General features: G+C 35.8%; 3 protein-coding genes across 4 annotated transcripts; all 3 read right to left on the bottom strand.

The window, feature by feature from the left end:
- Nucleotides 1-213: 213 nt before the first annotated feature.
- On the bottom strand, nt 214-1,058 carry LOC107743235 (fatty acid-binding protein, adipocyte-like). The gene is made up of 4 exons (XM_016556377.1): nt 983-1,058; nt 651-826; nt 427-528; nt 214-309 (listed from the first exon to the last, which is right to left on the bottom strand). The coding sequence occupies exons 1-4, from the start codon at nt 993-995 to the stop codon at nt 256-258; spliced, it is 345 nt and encodes a 114-aa protein (XP_016411863.1). The 5' UTR covers nt 996-1,058; the 3' UTR covers nt 214-255.
- Nucleotides 1,059-4,437: 3,379 nt separating this feature from the next.
- Nucleotides 4,438-11,824, bottom strand: stmn2a (stathmin 2a). Of its 2 annotated transcripts, XM_016556325.1 has the most exons (6): nt 11,728-11,824; nt 11,024-11,241; nt 8,741-8,836; nt 6,995-7,170; nt 6,610-6,801; nt 4,438-5,763 (listed from the first exon to the last, which is right to left on the bottom strand). In XM_016556325.1, exons 2-6 carry the CDS (start codon nt 11,040-11,042, stop codon nt 5,704-5,706), a joined length of 543 nt encoding a protein of 180 aa, XP_016411811.1. In that variant the 5' UTR covers nt 11,043-11,241; nt 11,728-11,824; the 3' UTR covers nt 4,438-5,703. The 2 variants fall into 2 exon arrangements, with proteins under 2 accessions (XP_016411811.1, XP_016411810.1); XM_016556324.1 differs by lacking the exon at nt 11,728-11,824 and having other exon boundaries at nt 11,024-11,273.
- A 5,823-nt stretch (nt 11,825-17,647) lies between these two features.
- upp1 (uridine phosphorylase 1) lies at nt 17,648-21,131 on the bottom strand. Its single transcript, XM_016556376.1, has 8 exons — nt 20,862-21,131; nt 20,694-20,743; nt 20,193-20,304; nt 19,943-20,101; nt 19,038-19,152; nt 18,665-18,874; nt 18,421-18,567; nt 17,648-18,180 (listed from the first exon to the last, which is right to left on the bottom strand). Exons 2-8 carry the CDS (start codon nt 20,729-20,731, stop codon nt 18,032-18,034), a joined length of 930 nt encoding a protein of 309 aa, XP_016411862.1. The 5' UTR covers nt 20,732-20,743; nt 20,862-21,131; the 3' UTR covers nt 17,648-18,031.
- Nucleotides 21,132-21,358: the final 227 nt, after the last annotated feature.

The raw sequence follows: 21,358 nt of genomic DNA, 5'->3' as shown, positions 1-21,358 counted from the left end.
ATTGACCCTTATGACTGGTTTTGTGGCTAAGGGTCACATAGGAACAAAAATTGTTTATATCCAATAAATCATCAGTCAACTGAGTAAAGACACATTTGATCTTTTGTATTTTTTATTATGTTTACAAAGCAAAAAAAATAAAAAATATTGCAACAAAGCAATTCATATTCCACATTAAATCAGTCAAATTCAACCAAATTTAAATCGAATGAGGTCTTTAATTGGTCTTAAAGCCCAGAGTTTGTGCATCTTTCATCACGCATCTTTCTCATATGTCCTGATAGCGAACACATCATCCATGATACATTTCTGAAGAGAGAGAAAGAGAGAGAAAGAGAAAGATTAGCAGCATGCTTTAATGTTTTTTTGTTTTGTTTTCATGTTTAATGCATGTTTTAATATTGTGCAGATGGCTTGTACACATACCGCTATCATTTTGGAGTCTTGAATCTCTCTTTCAATTATTGTGGTCTTCCCCTCCCAGGTCTGCTTTTGAATACGTTTGCCATCTTCAAGGCTCATAGTAGTCTGAAAAGAATGAAAATAAAGGGACCCAATTATGCTCAAAAATAATAAACTACTTTCCACACACGCACATACACTTTTTAAAATAGAAAAGTCTATATTATATTATTATTTTTAATCCTTACCCTGACTTTCCTGTCATCTGCTGTTGTCTCATCAAATTCTTCATCTAATTTGAATTTGATTTCCAGGGTCTTGACGGTAGTGACAGCTTTCATAGAGATGAACCCCAGCTCATCCACAGCAATCGACAGACTGGGTTTTGCTAGGTTAGCCATTTGCCTAGAAGCAAAACCAGCACCTGTGAACAAATACAGATTTGCTTGTAATACAGATAATGGCATTACTGGTATTACAACAGGTGAACTAATAGGCCTACAGCTGGACCAAAAAGCTGCCTCGTGACATTAGTAGTATACATAATAATAAAACATAGTTATGTATTAATGTATCTTACCTACAGCCTTCATGTATTCATCAAAATTGTCACTTTAAGTCATTTTCCATTTACCAACAAACTGCTCAACCATTGTTATTTCTATGTTCAGTATTTAATAAAAACAAAGAAATAACTGGAGGATTACAACAGAAGATTTTTTTTGTTTGTTTAATGTGTATATAAAGTGTTGCAAAGGCTCAGGCCAGAACAGAGGGAGATTTAAAGAGTGCAAGGATAAGAATCTCCGCTCACTGACCAATCAGTAAAATTGCTGTGATATTTGAGAATTTGATTGGTTAAAAGATTTTGAAAGGCGGGGGCTTGAAAGATCGATTTTTGAATATTAGATTAGGTAAAAAGCCAAACCATATAGTAAAATGTTGATTGTGCAAATAATAATAACAATACGTTTAACTTGACATCTTTAAACAAGAGTTGAGTTTTGTTGAAGTAAGAACGTCCATCAGTCTATAGTGTTTGAGATGACAGACATCAGATGCAAAATTGAATCTTTGTTCTTAATGTGTATTAACAATGAATTTACTGTTTGAATCTGCACTTAATCAGTCCTAAATTGGTAGCGTTTATCTAAGCACAACAAACCCACAGTAATGTATGTATTACGATTTTTCATTCCCGCTGTCCACGTTTAGTGCAAAACAGAAACGGCGCCATCTGCTGATGATTAATAGTAAAGCAAATCTACAATATACGGAATATACAGCAGTGTTTTATAATCCTGACATTAAAGAGCATAATACTCAGACATGAGGGCCATTAGTTTGTGTTTTTATTCATTTAGGATCAAAGCTGGAGATGATTTCACTGACATGTCAAACTAAAATAATGTTCACATTTGGTATTAGTCTGTCCCTGCCATCACAAGCAACAACAATGCAAATCAACAGCAATCTTTAGTCATAACTCACAATCCTATAATCAGTCTGAGAAATGGCTACTTTCAAATTTTATAATCAAATTAATTCAGCAATTTTATTGTATTATGTTACCATGAGTTTAATTCACTACATCTTTTCTGTGCTTTTGTAGGAATAACTGGAATAATTATTATTTATCTTCCCAAAATCTAAAGTACAACCTCTCCCAGCTGTAATGCAAATGTAAAAAAACTAGTTGGTTGAATAAAAATATTTGGATTTTATATTTAAAAATTACCTCAAGTTAGCATCAGGTAGCTATAGTTAGCTAGCCGGTTAGCATCAGCTAAGAAAATTCCTAATTATAGATTATATTCTTTTTAATTTTAAGCAAAAACTGTCTGTACTCTGATTTTGCTGTAAATGTTTAAAGCAAATTGTTTTGTCAGACTGGGGGGGGGTATTGGCTTGTCACAGTACCATTCACAAGGTGTAGGGCAGTTCTGTATTGATTGACTATACACATGGTACTGTGACAAGCCAATACTACCTGAATACCATCCTTAATCCAGTTATTGTCCCTCTGCATGAGCAAAACAGGCCTGATTTCATCTTCATGGATGACAATGCCCCAGCTCATCGAGGTTGCATCATCAGGTAATGGCTGCTGGAGGCTCAAATGGAATGGCCTGCACGTTCTCCAGAACTGAATCCCATAGAAAACCTATGGGATCAGCTGAGTCGTCGTGTAGAGTGTCATAACCCTGCACCCCAGAACCTCAATGGCCCGAGGGCAGCCCTTCAATATATATATATATATATATATATATATATATATATATTGTATGTGGTAAACTGCGACAGGAAATACAGAATGAAACCATAATGGAGTAGGCCTACAATATTGCACAAAGGTCTTTGAGTGCAAATATTTGCACTCAGTGGAACAATAATTAGTTTAATCTGTAGAGACAGCTGAGTCGTCGTGTAGAGTGTCATAACCCTGCACCCCAGAACCTCAATGGCCCGAGGGCAGCCCTTCAAGAAGAGTGGAATGCCATGCCTCAGCAGACAATAAGTCGAGTTGTGAACAGCATGAGAAGTTGTTGTCAAGCTCAAGGACGCACGACAAGTTATTGAGACATTGACAATTTTTGTTGTGGCATACCCACCAATATTGTATGTGGTAAACTGCGACAGGAAATACAGAATGAAACCATAATGGAGTAGGCCTACAATATTGCACAAAGGTCTTTGAGTGCAAATATTTGCACTCAGTGGAACAATAATTAGTTTAAAGAATCTGTAGAGAGGGGAAATACAAGAAGAAAGAATAAAATGTAGAGCAATAAGAGGCTCCTTGCAGAGGCTGATTATTTTATTGCTTGTTCTGCTGCACTAGCAGAGCTGAATCAATTACTGCCTACCACATATTTTCCCACGGGCTGGAAGCTGCTGAGACAGCTGGTGCAGTTGGAATCAGTGCGGACAGTCTGACAGAAAAAAAGAGAACATTCCTATCAAAAGGTTATTTATTTATTTATTTACTTATTTTTATTTATTTATTTATTTATCCCACTAAAATGATGCATAATTAAAAAAATATAAATAATTAAATAAATAAAAAAAATAAAAAGATTATTTGCCAGAATGATTTGAGATAGAAATTATAATAGAATGACAATACAAAACAAATATACATCGATCTATCTTTATATTATATTTCATTAAAGTAAGAATAATAGTCATCAAAATATACTGTAACATTCATTCAAATCAAATGTGTAATTTAAAGCTATGAAAATGTTTAAAATACCACTATGGTGCAAGGAAAGAAAACTACAAAGCTAAAAGTAAAGATAAAATATTTGAAATATATGTAATTTTATATTAATGAATAAATTAAATTAAAAAAAATATTTAATGTTTAAAAAATATATATAATTGCACAATATGGCTCTCTATTTTTATACTTCTGAGAACTTTGTTTTATGGTATTAATTTATTCTTTTCTCTGTCTGCTGAGAAGTGAATTGGCAAGAGGAGATTTGAGTGGGTGATTTGGAATTCATTTCTTTGCTTTACACCATCTGTAAGTAATATAAATGAATAGTCTTAACTTTTAATAGCAAACATATTTTGTTGAAACTCTTTTTTAAATAGAAATGATTCTTCACTACAACTGGTGTAAGCTTGGAAAAAGAATATATATATACATACATATCCATATATATTCTTGTGTGTAAAATCAAGATGTCTGAAGGGAAAAGAAAACCAATGTTACATCACCATAACACCCAAATAATTAAATGAAACAAATCATTTAGAAGACGAAAGTAAGTTCTCAAGCATATTCTGTTAATAAGCTTAGCCCATGTGTTATAATAGGTTTACTGCCATCTGCTGGTGAAGCGCTGTAATGACATTGACAGAAGCTTCATAAAAAGCAAACAACACAGTAAAACCATGTTCACAGAACCCCAAACCTTTATTTTCACCAAATTTTACACACACAGAAATGAGAGGGGGAAAAGACCATTTTGGCAGCCGAAGACACTTCAAGCATATTTATAGAGGAGACAGTGATTTGAAAAACAAATCCAACTAAAATCATAATCATTCAGTGCATATTCCGCATCACTTCATTTCCAGAGAGAAAGGACACAAATGCTCGTGTCAGCCTAATGTGGACACACACACACACACACACACTCAAGTCGCACGAAAATCAACCAAATAGAAAATAGTCACACGTCAAAGGCTGTAGTTGGGAGTATATGAGGATACATTCAGCTGGTAAAGATGTTACCTATTTTATCAAGCCAGACAGATGCCAGAACATTCAGAGATATACGACTCCCTTAATTACACCGCTGCACTAATGAAGATGTCTACTCCTGCTAGAGACAGATGACAAACATCAGCCTTGAGTGCCGAAGGCCTGAATCAATGTAGAGGAACGGGGCAGGTCAACGAAAAGAAAACCTGGATCATAGGGAGCAACAGGGTAAGATCCGGCTGGTTATTTTTTCCTTTTCTTTTGTAATATAACGCAGGCTATGTCAAGCTGTCTAGACTCTCATCCAAAGGGTCCAGAAAGGGTGCAGTGTTTCCAAACATCAGCCAACAAAAGAGTACGTTTGCCGAGGTCGACATGCAGATTTGCGTAACATTTCAAGAGCATGATATTTCATTTTATGCAAGGATAATAAGTAAAGAAACTAAAAATACATTTTGCTCACAAATGAAACACTATTAACATGTTTTTATTTGTTTCAGTACTCATATTTCAAGCTATTTGTTCAGGAAAATGTTTTTGATCATGCTGTATATAAACGTAAGTGCACTATATATTCATGAGTCTGGGTAGGTTTGCGTTTTAAAATGGAAATCTGGGGCCTGAGCACTGAAGCTTTTTGCATTCTTTACAATTACACCAAACTTCACATCATTTAACACTGCAAACGTAAGCGGGCAGCTTACTCACAACATCGAAAACCTTTCACATGATCAACCCAGACGTGCCTCAACCAAAACAACTGAGAAATCGACAAACAATAAAGAAAGAATCAACATAATGTATAGAGGAGATTTGATACATTTGATTTGTTATCATTCAATCTGACAGATAGATAGAGAGAAAGAGTGAGAGATAAAAAAAGATGTATTTACAAAATAATACTTGTGTCTTCCCATTACTCTATGAAATCAAGCAAGACCGTTCAAACAGTATACGAGTGTGATACTAGATGTTCTGACTGGTGTTTACCAGTGGTTGTGTGTGAGTGTGTGTGTGTGTGTGTGTGTGAGCAGGATAGGATGACGGGTTGGCTGATGAAGGGTATGAGGAGGAGGATAACTTCACGCTATTAGTTCTTCCCTCAGCTCCTTGTTCCTGCGGACAATTGCAGCATGTCGCTCCTGACGGGGTCAAAACAAACATAGGATCACATACATCACAATTCTGATTATTCATTTGAGACTGATATTTCAAAATAATTACTACCTACCCAAGTAACTAATGGCGTTTCATTATTGAATGAATCCACGTTTTTGAATGAATCGAGTGAACCAATGATTCAACGATTCACCTATTCAAAAAGACAGTCACATGCTTCGTTCCTGAATGAATCAGCTGTTTGAACGAATCAGTTGACTGAATGACTCACGCATTAAGACTTGGTGGTTTTCATTTCATATTTAGAGTATCATTTCACATTCGTCTCACAATTAAACAGTAAAAACATTAATATTTATTATTATTTATTCAATGCCAAATCAAAATATTCATTTCCAAAGCAATTTTTTGTCATGTCTACTTAATGCTTTACACAATATCTAATTGGCACATCATGTAATTTGATAAAAAAAACTGTAATTGCTTGACAGCTGTAATATATGCAATAATATTTCTAAAAAGTTAAACGCAAAAAGAAATATTACATAATAATTACATTTTATAAATAATGAAAAATTAAACTATATTTCCAATATATATATATATATATATATAAATTAACTTATAAATGAAATAATTAAATAAATAATTGAATTAGGCCTCTACAATATTTCAACAATATTTACTCAATGTTCATTTAAATTCTTTTTGAATATATATATATATATATATATACATATATAAAATTAACTAATAAATGAAATAATTAAATAAATAATTGAATTATATTATATTTAAAACATTTTACTCAACGTTTATTTCAATTGTTTTTGAATATATATAAATATTATAAACAGTGTTTTGCTCACCTTCTCATGCAGGCGTTCCATCATGGCTGCCAGTTGGGCCTCGCGGTTTTCCTTGTTCTGCTCCATCTTCAGAATGAGCTTTTCCTCTGCCATCTTGCTGAAGTTGCTGTTTTCCTCCATGGCTTTGAGCAGCACATCTCTCTCGTGCTCACGTTTCTCAGCCAGAACTTTGAGCACCTGAGCTTCTTGGGACTGTTGAGGAAAGTCATTATATGCATGAGCATCCAAACATAAAGGCGTAGAAGGGCATACAGTTCCTCAAGGTTAAATGGATTCTAATGTGGTTGACCAGTATTTATTGATTCATGTACATTTGTCTGTGGTAATAGAATTGTAAGCTGTATAGTTACAGCTATTAAGCTTTGATTCATTCAGTCCCACTGACCCTCCTGCGGTTCTCAGCAGCTTCCAGCTTCTTCTGGATGTCATCCAGTGACATATCCCTCTTCTTTGGAGGAGAGGTGATGCTGTGGGCCACGTCTGACACTGGTGAGGGTGGTTTCAGAATCACCTCGAAGGCCTGGCCTGAGGCCCTTTTGTTTATTGGCTTTACTTCCATATCTACAAGACAACGACCAATGTCAAATGACCTTACTTAATAAAATGCTTTAGTACATCATAATTATGGCATAAAAAGTCATAGTTATTAGATAAAAAATTAGACACCAAGTCATAATTATGAAAAAAAGGTCTAAATAATGACATACTGATGACATGTCATAATTATGTCTTCTTATGTCATTATTATGACTTTGTCATCATTTCAACTTGCTCGCATAATCTTACTGACTTAATTTGACATTTATCTCAATTATGACCCAGTATGTCATAATCTGACTTGTGTTATAATTTAGACTTTTATTTAATTATAGATTTTTTTATCTCAATTTAAAATTTTGGTTTAATTTTGACTCTTTATGTCATAATTATAGTTTACCAAATCATGATTTTTTTTTCTTGTGTGTGGCAAAAATTGGGCTTCCATAGATTATTCATGTTAAATGTTTTCATAAAATTTAACAGCATAATTAATCAAGATTCTGCAGGACATGATCAACATTTTAAATATGTTTTTGCAATTATTGTCATAAAAAGTTGAAATTGACATAAAATGCCAAAATTATGACATACTAAGTTATAATTGTGACATGACTTAGAATCAGAAAAGTCCATTTTTATGTCATTATTATGACTTTTCATTTCATAATTTAGACTTTATCTCATAATTATGACTTAGTATGTTATCATTTTGACTTTAATTATGAATTATTATTTCACTATTTGACATTTTATGTCATAATTTCAGCTTTGTATATCAGAATGTTTTTTTTATCTCAGTTTTGACTTTTTGTCATAATTATGATTTATTAAAGCATGAATTTGTTTTCTTATGTGTAGCAGATATGGGCTTCCAAATATAATTCATGTTTTTAAAAAATCTACGTTTTCATAAATTTAAGAGTATAATCGGTCAAAAAAAAAACTGAAACAAGACATAATTAATTTTAAATGTTCTTTTGTTTAAGCCCTATTTATTTATATTTATTATATATTTTTTATCTCAGTTTTGACTTTTTGTCATAATTATGATTTATTAAAGCATGAATTTGTTTTCTTATGTAGCAGATATGGTCTTCCAAATATAATTCATGTTTTAAAAAAATCTACGTTTTCATAAATTTAAGAGTATAATCGGTCAAAAAAAAAAAAACTGAAACAAGACAATCAACATTTTAAATGTTCTTTTGTTTAAGCCCTATTTATTTATATTTATCTTTTTTTTTCTCAGTTTTGACTTTTTGTCATAATTATGATTTATTAAAGCATGAATTTGTTTTCTTATGTAGCAGATATGGGCTTCCACATATAATTCATCTTTTAAAATATCAACGTTTTCATAAATTTAAGAGTATAATCGGTCAAAAAAAAAACTGAAACCAGACATAATCAACATTTTAAATGTTCTTTTGTTTAAGCCCTATTTATTTATATTTATTATATAAAAATTTTATATTAATTTAATTTATTATGTAACAACATATTCATTAGATAAAATATCAGTTACAGCACCTCTGTTTTTTAATATAGTTTTCTACTGCTTCAAACCAAACTGATTAGTTCTCTCACTTACCTTCAAACTCACAGACAAGGTTGTTGCGTGTCTGTGGGCTGAAGCAGGAGCAAATGAGCGAGAGCATGGACAGCTCCTTCATCTTCTCCTTGTATGCTGGAACAACACAGAATAGGCCGCTTGTTAGTCGTACACACATCCACTACTCTAGCACAAATGTGCTGAAGTTTACAGGCCAGAGCATATTGCCCGGTCTCTACAGCTCTTCAGAGGATTCAACTGGGGCCTATAACATACCCTCCACTTCACTTTATACTCTTCATCTCTGATTGTCTGTCTCTATGATGCTTCAACTGAGTGACTGATCAACTCTGCTACTTTAGCAACATTAGCTAGTTTTTAAAAGGCTATGCTTATCATTACAGCGGTGAACAATGAAAAAAAAATGGATTTGAATAGTTGAATATCAGCACTTATAATTAAGTGCACAAGATTAAAATGTTAGAACACTATCACAATACACTGAAGAAAAAAAAAGTTGTAGAATTTAGTTCGAAACAATTATTACTCAGAACTTGCCATTAAACTTCACACACATGGAATTTTAAAGCTGAAAGACTGAAATACTATTTCCAAATCTTTTATTTCCGACTTTGAAAAATCAGTGCATTTTTTTTCCTCAGTGGATAACAAATGAAATGCATAACACAATAAACCAGCTGGAACACAGCTAGGCAAATCCCTGGAAAACTCATATTAGCATAAAAACTGGCACAAATGGAGTCTACGGAGAGACTTTTCTACATTCAAACAAATGGAGCTTGCAGACTCATGAAAAATGCAGGAGGCACACTAATGACACTTCCCATTTCCTGCCCTCTGTAGCGTTTTACAGATTACAAGCACATCTAACAGCCCATTAGCTAAGAAATTACCGTCGGACACCATGCAGACTAGGACACACTACACAAGTGTAACAAAATAAAATAAAAAATGATGAAAAAAAAATGATGCAAGTATGATAGTCATCAATTAGTTATATGCTAAGATGAGACAAAAAAATCCCGTGCTTCCAATGTTCAAATCACACACAGGAACATTTTTCTTGCCAGGGTCGCCTACTGGTGTCCACGCAGTGTCAATACTTGTGTGTCCGGTGCTGCAAAGGCCAGCAGCATCCCACTGCTGCAGGGCTGGCCGGTCTCCCAGTCTGCGTCCGTTTGGCCTCCTGCGACTCCTCTGCTATTCTTATCAATATCAACAACCGGGCCCACAGCTCGGGAGCCTTACACTGATCAATAAACCCTGACGGAACAAGTCTACGATAGATTCGGAAAGATGACTTTACAGCTTCAGCAATTTTGCAGGCTACACAAAGTCCGAAAAAACAACAACAACAACAACAACAACAACAGTGAAATCCGCCCATGCCATCTGGTCATGAAATGTCTCCACATTAAAATAAGGGTGGGTTTCACTATTGGGGAAAACCAGAATAGATCAGAAATTGTATTCTTAATCGCTTTTAAATGACTCAAAGCACAATGTTTTATTGATGTTGTTATATTAAAACAGTACTATGCATGTGATGAATGAGCTAGGCCTGTGTGTTGTATCTCACATGAGCCTTATTAGTTGGTTTCTGAATGCATAAAAAGGTTCATTAAAAATAAAATGGAGTGTGAATAATAATCTGTCAGCTTGGTATCCGTGATGCCAGCACTCAGACTTCGTGTCTATAAAACAAGGACGATGACACCCACAACAAAAACCTGCTCTAATTGTCTAATTATTACATATAAAGCAAGAATCGCTGGTTAAATATGAGTTTTTGAGGGAAATGCTCCATGAGGAAGTGTTCGTGGGGGTTTTATGGCTAGATTGTCTGGGCTGTGTTTCTTGGGTGCGGTCTTTCTGCATTATGATGTGAGGCGGCAGGAGCAGGTGCGCCATCGCCAGTCATCATACATACATGTCACTACTGAGTATTTTACGTATAATATTTATTGTAATTCATAATAGGAATGACATTCACTTCGTTTAGGCTATAAACTACATTAATTGGAAAAAACGCGAAATCTACCATCGTAGAGTGCCTCCAATAACGCGGATTCTAGTCGCATTTACTTATGTGCATATATAGCCTAATGTACTGTACGCACAAATAGGCTATTAATAATATAAGAAACATATTAATATAGCATTGTATATATTCTGTAAGCATCATACATCTTGACAATGGTAGGCTATAACGCTTTGCACACACAGACTCGGTTTCCATTAACACGTTTACAAACGCAACAATGGATTAAGATGACAAGTGCAAAAATGCGCAGCACCTACCGATAGCTGTTTTGGCCATGGTGTCCCTTCTTGAATCCGTATTAATTTCCACAATGGTCGAGGTTTGTGCCAGTGGCGTTGAGAGCGGATGATGCTTAAGGCACTGAGTCAGCAGAGCACAATGAGGAGCGCGGAGGGATGTGAGGAATGGGAGCGGCTGACAAGTTATGATCCAGTCCGCGCAACAGCAGATTGGCCACCGGCAGCACTTCACTTCACTGACGTGTGGAAGGAAGGAGGGAAAAATCAGGCCTGCATCTAATCGAGCGCCGTGTCGTCTAATCTTAGCGTCGTATGTGGGTTTAAATACTTAAGGCATATATGATTGCATTGGTTTATTAACAATACCGGGACATTTCTATGAATAGGGTACAAAATAGAGCCTCGAATTCATTTTTTTTTTTTTCAACAAATGGGCAGATAAATGATGTGCTTGATCTTCTGAAAATGCTGATAACCAACCTCGAGAGTTTAAACTACATGTATATGACCTGTTTAATATGCTAACTAGTTGCAGTTTTTACAACCCTGTTGCAAATGTTTGCAATTATGATTTGTGTCATTTTGTAATTGTCTAAACCTTAAATAAACATTGAATAGACAATTTGTCATTAAAAAACAAAATATGCCAGAATGGGTAACATGGTTGCAGATTTAAAGGGATAGTTCACCCACAAATTTCAATTCTGTCATCATTTACTCACCCTCAAGTTGTTCCTGTATTAGTTTCGTTCTTCTGTTGAGTACAAAAGAAGATATTTTAAAAGGATGTTGGTAGCCAGACAGTTAATGGTATCCTTTGACTTCCATAGTATGGAAAAAATACTATGGAAGTCAATGGCTACCTTCAACTTTTTATTAGGCTGTCACTCACTGTAAGGACAAGCCAAATGTTGGTTTAAGAGAGATGTGCTTGAGCAATTTTTCTTATAATTGTTTTAGTTACAGGCTTGAATAGTTTAGATTGGTGAAAGCAATCAACAATATAGCTGCAAGCAGCGATTACCGGGGTTCAAGCACTTTAAGGTGGTGTGCTCTTAGGGTCTAGACTCTAGGCCAACCTGGATGTATGGCTGACAGTAAAACTCATCCAAAATGGAGAATAGGCTCACAGACAGACAGACAAACACACACACACACACTGAAATGAAATGATTAAACTAGTATATTAATACTCAATAAGCATGCTTACACACACACACAGAGACATACATGCACACACACATTTTGTTGCAATATATTTTAAATAAATGATAGGTGACAAAACTTATTGCAAATCTTCTATTTTTAAGAGTTTATATGTCATTTTCAGGTTTCACTGTAATCATAATCTGGCATAGTTGTAAGGCAGCGGCTATTTGCACTTATAAAATATTTGCACAATAGATGCTATTTACACTAAGTGCAAATAGCGATGGATGATATTTAGTACCCGATGCTTTATTTTCAACTTTTTGATTATTTCCTTCATTTTCATTGAAAACAAATGCTTTTCTGATGTGATTTGAAATTTGAAAAGGGAGAAAAAAGTTTGCCAAAAGGCGGATTCGAACCCGGGTCGATCGCGTCAAAATGAATACACCACATACATTTTACCATCTGCACCACTGGAGCTGAGGATTACTGGCTGTCTTTTGTAATGTTGACTATCCTACTCACACGTTGGTGGGCAGAGTTAGTGTAAATAGCCTCTGCCAACAACGTAATTGTAAAAACTGATAATATGTCTGTATGAACAAAATGGTAAACTTTGACTCAATGTGATTTTAAATGTTATAACAGTGATTTTATAATGTCTAAGCATGAATCCATAAGCAAACCTATGAACAGTACTGTTTTAGGGCGTTTTATAGTTGTCCAAATGCAAATGTTCAACTTTTTTTTTTTTGATAATTATTGACCTAGAGAGTCCAGAGAATAGTACTGCACTGATTTTATTGATTTGGAGTTAAAAACCGAGGACTAGTTCACAAAAGTAGGTTTTTTGAATAATCGAAAATACTTAAAGAACAGTTTGATTGACAGCAGTGATCCTAGAGGCAAAGTTGTTCAGAATGAGGAGATCTATCATATGATATGAAGATATAGTGTATAAGTGAATATATGAACATTTTATTGCAATTTGAGGTCATTTACTACAGAAATACTGTTTTTGAGGCCGTTTTAACTGTTATAGCGCCACCTATGGTCCGATCTCTATGAATGCTTGTTAAGTGTTTTCTGTCACATGTTTTCACCAAGTTTCGTAAAGTTTTGAGTTTTCTTTTAGGTTTTATAGGCTTTTGGGTATATTTGGCCACGCCCCTTTTTTAAATGACCCCGTTATAGCTAACCAAAGGACAAAGTTCAAAATTCCAGAGAAAATTACTGCAGTGGGTTGATTGAGATTGAGCGAAATACCTAAGACTAGTTCGCAAAAGTAGTTTTTTAACATAATTAAAGGTGCAGTAGGAGATCTTGGAAAATGTTAACTTTACTGATAACACTGAAAGCGAACGTCCCACCCTCCCTGCAATCGCCGTCCAAAAGCCACGCCCCCTGAACGCATTTACGCTCACAGAGACAACATTACTACAATAGGCTACATCAGCGGTTCCCAATTCCAGCCCATGTTCCGAAGTGAAGTAAACTTCAACGAATTTCCCCCGCTCAGTGAGTAGGGAGCAATGAACACGGTGTAGGGATCATATCGATTGGAACACAGTTCATGCACGTAGCTCACTTCTAACGAGCTGGCACGAGGACTGGATTAACCGCTGGGCTACATCGTGTCATTCACCAGTGAGAACATTTTAAAAGTACTACAATACCAGGAAGGAAGATCGGATTGTTAATGTTTGTCTGCCATTCTCGCTCTGTCTGCACAGCGTGTGTGAACGAGCTGATGACGTTTCCTGTCTGCGCGAACCCGGTGCGCAGAGGTATGCAGGTGTATCATACGATATAAAGATCTTGTGTTTTTGTGATTATATGAACATGTTCTACAATTTGAGGTCATTTTCTATAGAAATATTGTATTTTTGAGGCCTTTTTAACTGTTATAGCGCCAACTATAATCCGATCTCCATGAAACTTTGCATGCTTGTTAAGAGTCATCTGACACATGTTTTCACCAGGTTTTGTAAAGATTTGAGTTTTTGTTTAGGTTTTATAGGCTTTTGGGTATATTTGACCACTCCCCTTTTCTAAATGACCCCGTTATAGGTAACCGAAGGACAAAATTCAACATTTTCTTTTGATAATTATTGATCTAGAGAGTTCAGAGAATTGTGCTGCAGTGGTTTGATCGAGATTGAGCAAAAAACCTAGGATTAGTTCACAACAGTAGGTTTTTAACATAATTAAAAATATTTAATGAACAATTTGATTGACAGCAATGGTTCTTGAGGCAAAGTTGCTCATTATGAGGAGATCTATCAAATGATATGCATATTGTGTGGATGTGTGACGCACCACGTGATTACAGAGCCATAAAACTCGTTAGCGCCATCTAGAGGCCGATTTCTTTCAAAATTCTTACAGACCTTTAGGGCCATGAGTCGAACATGCCCACCGAGTTTAGTTCCGATCGACCTCCGTTAACCTTGTCAAATAGGTGCTTAAACTTGTTTGGCCAATGGCGGCCATGTTTTTTAAGATACGCGAATGTCCTCATAGACACTTGTGCCACTTTGGACTAAGACACTGCATACCAATTTTCAAGTCGATCGGACCAACGCTTACACAGTTATAGTTGTTTTTATGTTTTTTCCATCGTATAGTGCCACCAAGTGGCAGAGCTGCGCATTTCGTTCCGTTCAAGAGTTATAGCTACAATTAACAATTGGCTAACATTAGCATAGAACGGTTTTGCGCACTGTTGCATACTGAGAAACCTGATCAAAATGCTCTAGTTATTGGCGATTCTATTGTTTGGAACGCGAAAATAGCGACACCAGCCACCACAGTCCAATGTTTACTGGGAGCCAGAGCACCTGACATCTTGGCAAATTTAAAAGTGCTGGCTAACGCTAAACGTAAATTCAGTAAGATTGTTATTCTTTGTTATTTTTAGATTGTTATGGATTGTTATGGCTCCGCGTTATCGTCCGGGCAGAACTATTTGTAACGTAGTTTGTAGATCGGGAAGAAGGAGCTTGCTTAGTTGGGGGCACTTCATTTCCAGCGATATCGTCGCCTTGATTGCACAGACACTATTTAAACTGAACTGAGCTGGATGATGACATCACTGAATTCAATGATGAACTGCATTTAACTGAAAACTGAGTGTTTACTATTGTCATTTTGCATTATTGACACAATATTGTCCTAATTAATGCTGTACAGTTGCTTTGACACAATCTGTATTGTTAAAAGCGTTATATAAATAAAGGTGACTTGGACTTGTTGCGCGCGAAAATCGAAATTTCAACTTTTTTTGATAATTATTGATATTCACTGTCCAGAGAATATTTCTGAAGTGGTTTGGTTCCGATCGGGCAAAAAACCTAGAACTAGTTTGTAAAAGTAGGTTTTGGACATAACTCAATTTTGCGGAAAAAACGTATGTCGTAGAGCAATCTGTTGGACTTCACTTTCATTCGGCTTGACCCAAGGATTGCAATGATGTAAAGTTTTTGAGTCTACGACAAACGGTGTACGAGCAAGGGCCAAAAATGTCTGAAATTTTTGTTTTTTGCACTGTAGCGCCACCTTTAGGCCGATTAGGGCGAGTCTTTGGATCTGAGTAGCGAGCAATACTACTACGATCTGACCAAGTTTCAGCTCTCTAGGCCTTACGGTTTGGGCTGCACTATCAGGAGAAGAATAAAATAAATAAAAATCCTTACAATTACAATAGGGTTTCAGCACTACGTGCTTGAACCCCTAATTACAATTTGTGTAAACACTGAGATGGAGGAATGAGATTATTTACTTGTGTGCAAATTATGTTATTTATTTGAGTGTCACAATTTTAAGGAACATTACATTTTTAAAACTGGGAAATCATGCAGCAACATGTAATATATTAAAATTATGACATTGTATGATTTGATGATAACTGAATACAATCATAAATATCAAAACCACCATTCTAATTTATTTTTTTTAATGTCACATGAATACGAACATAAATGCTGTCAAGGCAACTTAGTAGGCTCTGAGACTCTGAGCCATAAGTTTCTAATAAAGGAATAGTTCACTCAAAAATAAAAATGTACTCACCTTCAAGATGAGTTTGTTTATTAATGTAAATAGATTTGGAGAAATCTAGCATTGTATTTCTAATGGATCCTCTGCAGTGAATGGGTGCCGTCAGAATGAGAGTCCAAACAGCTGATAAAAACATCACAATAATCCACACGACTCCAGTCAATCACAAAACACCTTGTGAAGTGAAAAGCTGTGTGTTTGTAAGAAACAAATCCATCGTTAAGGAGTTTAAACTTAAAATCGTAGCATATGGCCAAAATACCAGTCCATAATTCATAACGTTTCCTCCAGTAGAAAGTTTCCTCTCACATCAAAATCCACTGAAATATTTGTTTAGAACTGCTTTGAACTGTTTTTCCCACCGCTTGTAAACAGTGCTTGATCTGTGCATATTTCTCTCCTGATTCAGACAACACAACATTTTCACTGGAGAAAGCAGGACAGAGGACTCTTATTTAACTGAAAGCAATGGTTTGAGGTAAAAAACTAAACAAAAAAAACATAATTCATGATGGATTTGTTTATTACACTCAACTTGTTGATTACTTACATCACTTGTGGATTATTGATTTCAATCAGCTGTTTGTATACTCTCATTCTAATGACACCAATTCACTGCAGTGGATCTGTTGGTGAGTAAGTGATGTAACGTTAAATTTCTCCAAATCTGTTCAGATTAAGAAACAAAGTAACCTACATCTTGGATGGTGTGAGGTTGAGTAAATTTTTTAGTAAATTTCCCATTTGTGGGTGAATTATTCCTTTAATATTCTTTATTACATATGCTTATTTTAATATTCTAATGTTATTAATTATGACCCTGGACCGCAAAACCAGTCATAAGGGTCAGTTTTTTTAAATTGAATGCTGAATAAAAATAAATTAATAATACTATTTCATTGATTCAATTATTTCATCTTCGTGTTTTATTTTTAAGAGTGTTGTATAACAAAACATTCAGTTACAGGAATAAAATAATACTATCCATGTTAAGGAGAAATATTATGTAATAATTAATTTGTGAACATTTAATTTAAGACATTTGTGAACATTACAGTACAACTTTACAAACAAATTGTTTGTAACAGACCAACAAACTGAGGTCCATTTTAAAGGGTTCATATGATGCGATTTCAAGTTTTCCTTTCTCTTTGAAGTGTTACAAGCTGATTGTGCATAGATAAGATCCCTGAAGTTGCAAAGACTAAAGTCTCAAAACCAAAGAGATATTCTTTATCAAAGTTAAGACTCTGCCACGCCCTCCTAAAACGGCTCGTTCTAACACGCCCCCACATATCTACCTCACTATGTGGAAATATTTGCATAATACCGTCCAAATGTGCACGCAAAGAAAGAAGGCGTGGTATTAAAGCATGTCAACATATTCTGTTACACCAAATAATGATCTTTAAAAAAGCATCATATGACCCCTTTAATGTAACTAGTGCTAAAACCGCTTAGTTCTCACTCTTTTTTATAACATCTTTCCCTTTTACACAACTACTTCATCAGGAGTAGTTTTAATACAGTGCTTTTTAAAACAATAATAAATATCTGGTATTTAAGACAAATCAAATCGTCTAGAACATAATGTGCTTATTAACAATTTAAAACAAGGAAATTTAGGTATTACATTCAAGGAATGAGTTTGCATGAGCATGTTAGAAAAATTCAAAGGTATTTCTGTTATCTTGGTCGAGCTGCTTTGCCATACAGTATATTCAAAAAATCATTGTCCTGATCAAAACTTCACTATATTTTTTCCTACCTTCACCTGGAACTGTTCTCAGTTTTATTGAAGAGCTTTCAAACTAACTAGCTTTTCTTAGAGGCATTCAGCTTCTTTTTGATGTAATGTCCAACCAAGACCTGAGGTCGCTGCTGGTAGCTATTCAGGACGTCATGAGAGCTAGTCAGCTGGTCTCCTTTCAGTCTGTCCAGCAGTGCTACACACACAACCGCAGCTGAAGAAACAGGAAAAAATTCTTCAATATCATCACATAACCTTAACCCATCAGCAGGTTTAATGTGTGACAAGAGGCAAAATGACTCAAACAAACTGCAATAAACGATCATAAACCTCTAGCACCCATTTCCCATGCATAAAGGCTTTTCTGTATTAACCTAAACAACCAATGAAATATCACAATCTTGCGCAAGTATTACTCATTAACTTAAAGAAATGTTGTATTAAAATGACATGCCTCGAAGATTGCTCAGTTTGCACATGGCCGCAAACACCGATGACTCCATTTCAACGTTACGAACTCCAGCGGCATAGGCTTCGTGAAGATAGCTCTGTTTATCTTCTTCGCCGTATGAGCAGAAGGCACCATCCAGCCGAGCTTGACCTGTACCAAGACAGAGCGTTCAAAAGCAGCAAACCCCAACCATGCAAAAAAAAAAAAAAACTGACTTTGCAGTTATGAAATTTTAAAATATTTATACCTTCATAGAAGTCAAGGGTGCACATTGTGTTACCAATGACAGTCTCAAACTCTGCAAGGTCTTTGCTACACTGAAGCAGCTCCTCTGCGAGTTCCCCATCGAGTTCTGTGCTCCTGACCACTGGTTTACCCAGGATGATCTGCTCAAGACGAGGCTGGAACACAGAATCCACTGACTGTTTGGTAACCACCACAGTCCCTGGCTTTAATCCTGACAAAAGACAGACAGAAAAAAACAGCTCAGTCAGAAAACAAATAGTCAGGAAATGATTCACAAAACCCATGGTTTACAACATCAGGGTGAGGTTGGGGCTGATTTCGAAAGCATGGAAACACCCTTTTGATTAAGCAGTTTAATGGTGAAAGCAGTGTACCTATTCCACCTGACGTTCCAATGCGCACTACAGTGACATCAGTGCAGCGGGCATGATACAGGAGCTTGATAAGCTCATGCAACATTATAGAGATCGATGGGATGCCCATGCCATGCTAGAACACAAGGAAAATTCAATGTTAACAATCTTTACTTGCAATGATGCATTCAAAAATACAAAGGCACTGTAATTAAAGGTGTTTGATGGCCACTGATACACAAAAATGCTACAACTCTATTCAAAGGTTTGAGGTCAGTAAAATTTATTAAATCAAAAATACAGTTAAAACAGTAAACAGTCTTCTACTTGAATATATTTTAAAATGTAACTAATTCCTGTGATGGAAAAGCTGAATTCTCAGCAGTTATTACTCCAGTATCACTAGCTATGTTTACATGCACCCCCAATAATGTTTTTAATTGACTGATGGCTCTATTGGACTAAAAAAAATTTTATGCTTTAATCAATCTGACTGAGCTTGATCCGAATTAAATTTCAAACTGAAAGGGGTGATGTTGACCCAGATGTGCATATGTTTGTTTACATCTCTGAATATTTACTAAATATTTGTTTAAAAAGCTATTCTAACATACATATTACAGTGACTGGGCACTGTGTATGCGCTGAAGTTTTCTTTGCAAACATGTAATGCACATGTAAACAAATATTAGAACCGTGATAGATTTCTTTAGGATTCTTTGATGAATAAAAAAAGTTAAAAAGAAAAGCATTTATTTGAATTAGACATCTTTTGTAACATTATAAGTGCCTTTATTGTCACCTTTAATCAATATAATGCATCCTTGCTGAATAAAAGTATTCATTTCTTATGGAAAAAAAAAAAACTTACTGACCCCACATTTTTGAATGGAAGTGTACATGTGAATGAGTTTGAGTTCACTCACACTGACAGACAGCACAGGTCCGACTTTGTACATGGCATAGCGATCGGTTCCTGCACATATATTTGGGTAATCAGCATTAGGCTCTGATAGCCCCAGTTCTTTGGCAATGTATTCAATGAAAGACTTCATCCTCCATGGACTTCCTCCTACACACACAAACTGACACAAAACGTACAGCCAAGTGAGTTAAGACAGACCTGGATCATTCTAAAGGAGTACGATTTTAGTATGGAAAAGAACTGAAGTTTACTTTGACATCTCCAAACATGGCTGGCAAGTCGTGAGTGGATGTTCCCAGGTTAAAATGGTAAAGGATGTCATCTGTCATGGAGTCTAAATGAGGATTGTTCACATATATGGACCTATGCAGGGAAAATATAAGTTGAGCAGTGATATCAAATGGGACAGCTGCTGGTTATTGTCCCTACTGTTTGGAGAACTGTTTAAAGTAACACTTTAACCACACAATATAACGTAATAAAAGTCAGGACTATGTAACTCAGCGGTCGTGAGAAGAACGCTGACAGGAACATGATTTCCGTTTTGTAGCGCTTCTCATATAACTACATGAAACTTTTCCTTATGGAGCAACATTTGTTTCCAGCGAATGAATGCAATTTCTCCAGTGCTTGAGTAACAAATATAAAACCCTTACATACATTACTGAATGACATATGAAACAGAAGGGCTGAAAGTCCACGTACATATAAAGAATAAGGAAATAACGAATACAAGATTGTTTCATTCGTACCTATCGCAAGCCCCGTTCTTCTCTTCACCCAGCGGCATTTTCAGTTTTTCCTGAGATGGACACACAAATCGTCTTGTTTAACTAAACCTATGCAGAATAAGCAACTTTGCCTAACAATAACAGTATTCATTAAACAATAGTCTCTTGACAAAGCTCAATGTTCGTTACCGTGAGGTGGATGTTTATAACGCCTCCCGATGCACTGTCCGCCGGCAAGGTCACTTGATAAAATACCGTGGGTTTCGGTCAGTTGCTACTGCTGTCAAACATCCGGCTGTGCCGCTGGTGTACGTGACTGTATCTCACGAGCATCGTGTGTGTTTTTTCCGCAAGTCCCGCCTCCTGCCTGCAGGATGGGCTAGTTGGAGCAACGGATTGGACAGTTGAGAATTCCTTCATAGCAACGATCAGGTTAGAGGCGGGGCTTCGTGTCTGCAGGCTGGAAACTGGGAGAAGGGTATAACTGCAGCCTGGAGATCTCCAAATGGGGGCGGGAACTCCAAAATAGGGCGTGGCTTCCTCCCATTGCCAGACAGGCACATGACACGCATGCGCAACTTTCCCCCCCAATCCACTTCAGTGCAAACTCCGCCCCACAGCTGATTCTAAAGATTTTATTGGTTTTGTCAATTAAAGTGTTGATTTCCTACACTATGCTACAAAAA

The sequence above is a fragment of the Sinocyclocheilus rhinocerous genome, unplaced genomic scaffold, assembly GCF_001515625.1.
Source record: "Sinocyclocheilus rhinocerous isolate Xijiao unplaced genomic scaffold, SAMN03320098_v1.1 scaffold946, whole genome shotgun sequence".
NCBI classification, from domain to species: Eukaryota; Metazoa; Chordata; class Actinopteri; order Cypriniformes; family Cyprinidae; genus Sinocyclocheilus; species Sinocyclocheilus rhinocerous.
Note: the sequence above shows the minus strand (reverse complement) of the source record. Positions and strands in the feature narration are given on the sequence as shown.

Excerpts from the sequence above, each read along its gene's own strand:
- LOC107743235 (XM_016556377.1), bottom strand. Across the intron at positions 529-650 it reads CAGATGACAGGAAAGTCAGG|ACTACTATGAGCCTTGAAGA; the intron begins GTAAGGATTAAA and ends CATTCTTTTCAG. Across the intron at positions 310-426 it reads AAGACTCCAAAATGATAGCG|AAATGTATCATGGATGATGT; the intron begins GTATGTGTACAA and ends CTCTCTCTTCAG.
- stmn2a (XM_016556325.1), bottom strand. Across the intron at positions 7,171-8,740 it reads CCTTGTCTGTGAGTTTGAAG|ATATGGAAGTAAAGCCAATA; the intron begins GTAAGTGAGAGA and ends GTTGTCTTGTAG. Across the intron at positions 5,764-6,609 it reads TGGAACGCCTGCATGAGAAG|GAGCGACATGCTGCAATTGT; the intron begins GTGAGCAAAACA and ends TGACCCCGTCAG.
- upp1 (XM_016556376.1), bottom strand. The coding sequence starts at position 20,731 with ATGCCGCTGGGTGAAGAGAAGAACGGGGCTTGCGATAG. Across the intron at positions 20,305-20,693 it reads AAGAACGGGGCTTGCGATAG|GTCCATATATGTGAACAATC; the intron begins GTACGAATGAAA and ends TTCCCTGCATAG. Across the intron at positions 18,181-18,420 it reads CAAACTGAGCAATCTTCGAG|CTGCGGTTGTGTGTGTAGCA; the intron begins GCATGTCATTTT and ends CTGTTTCTTCAG.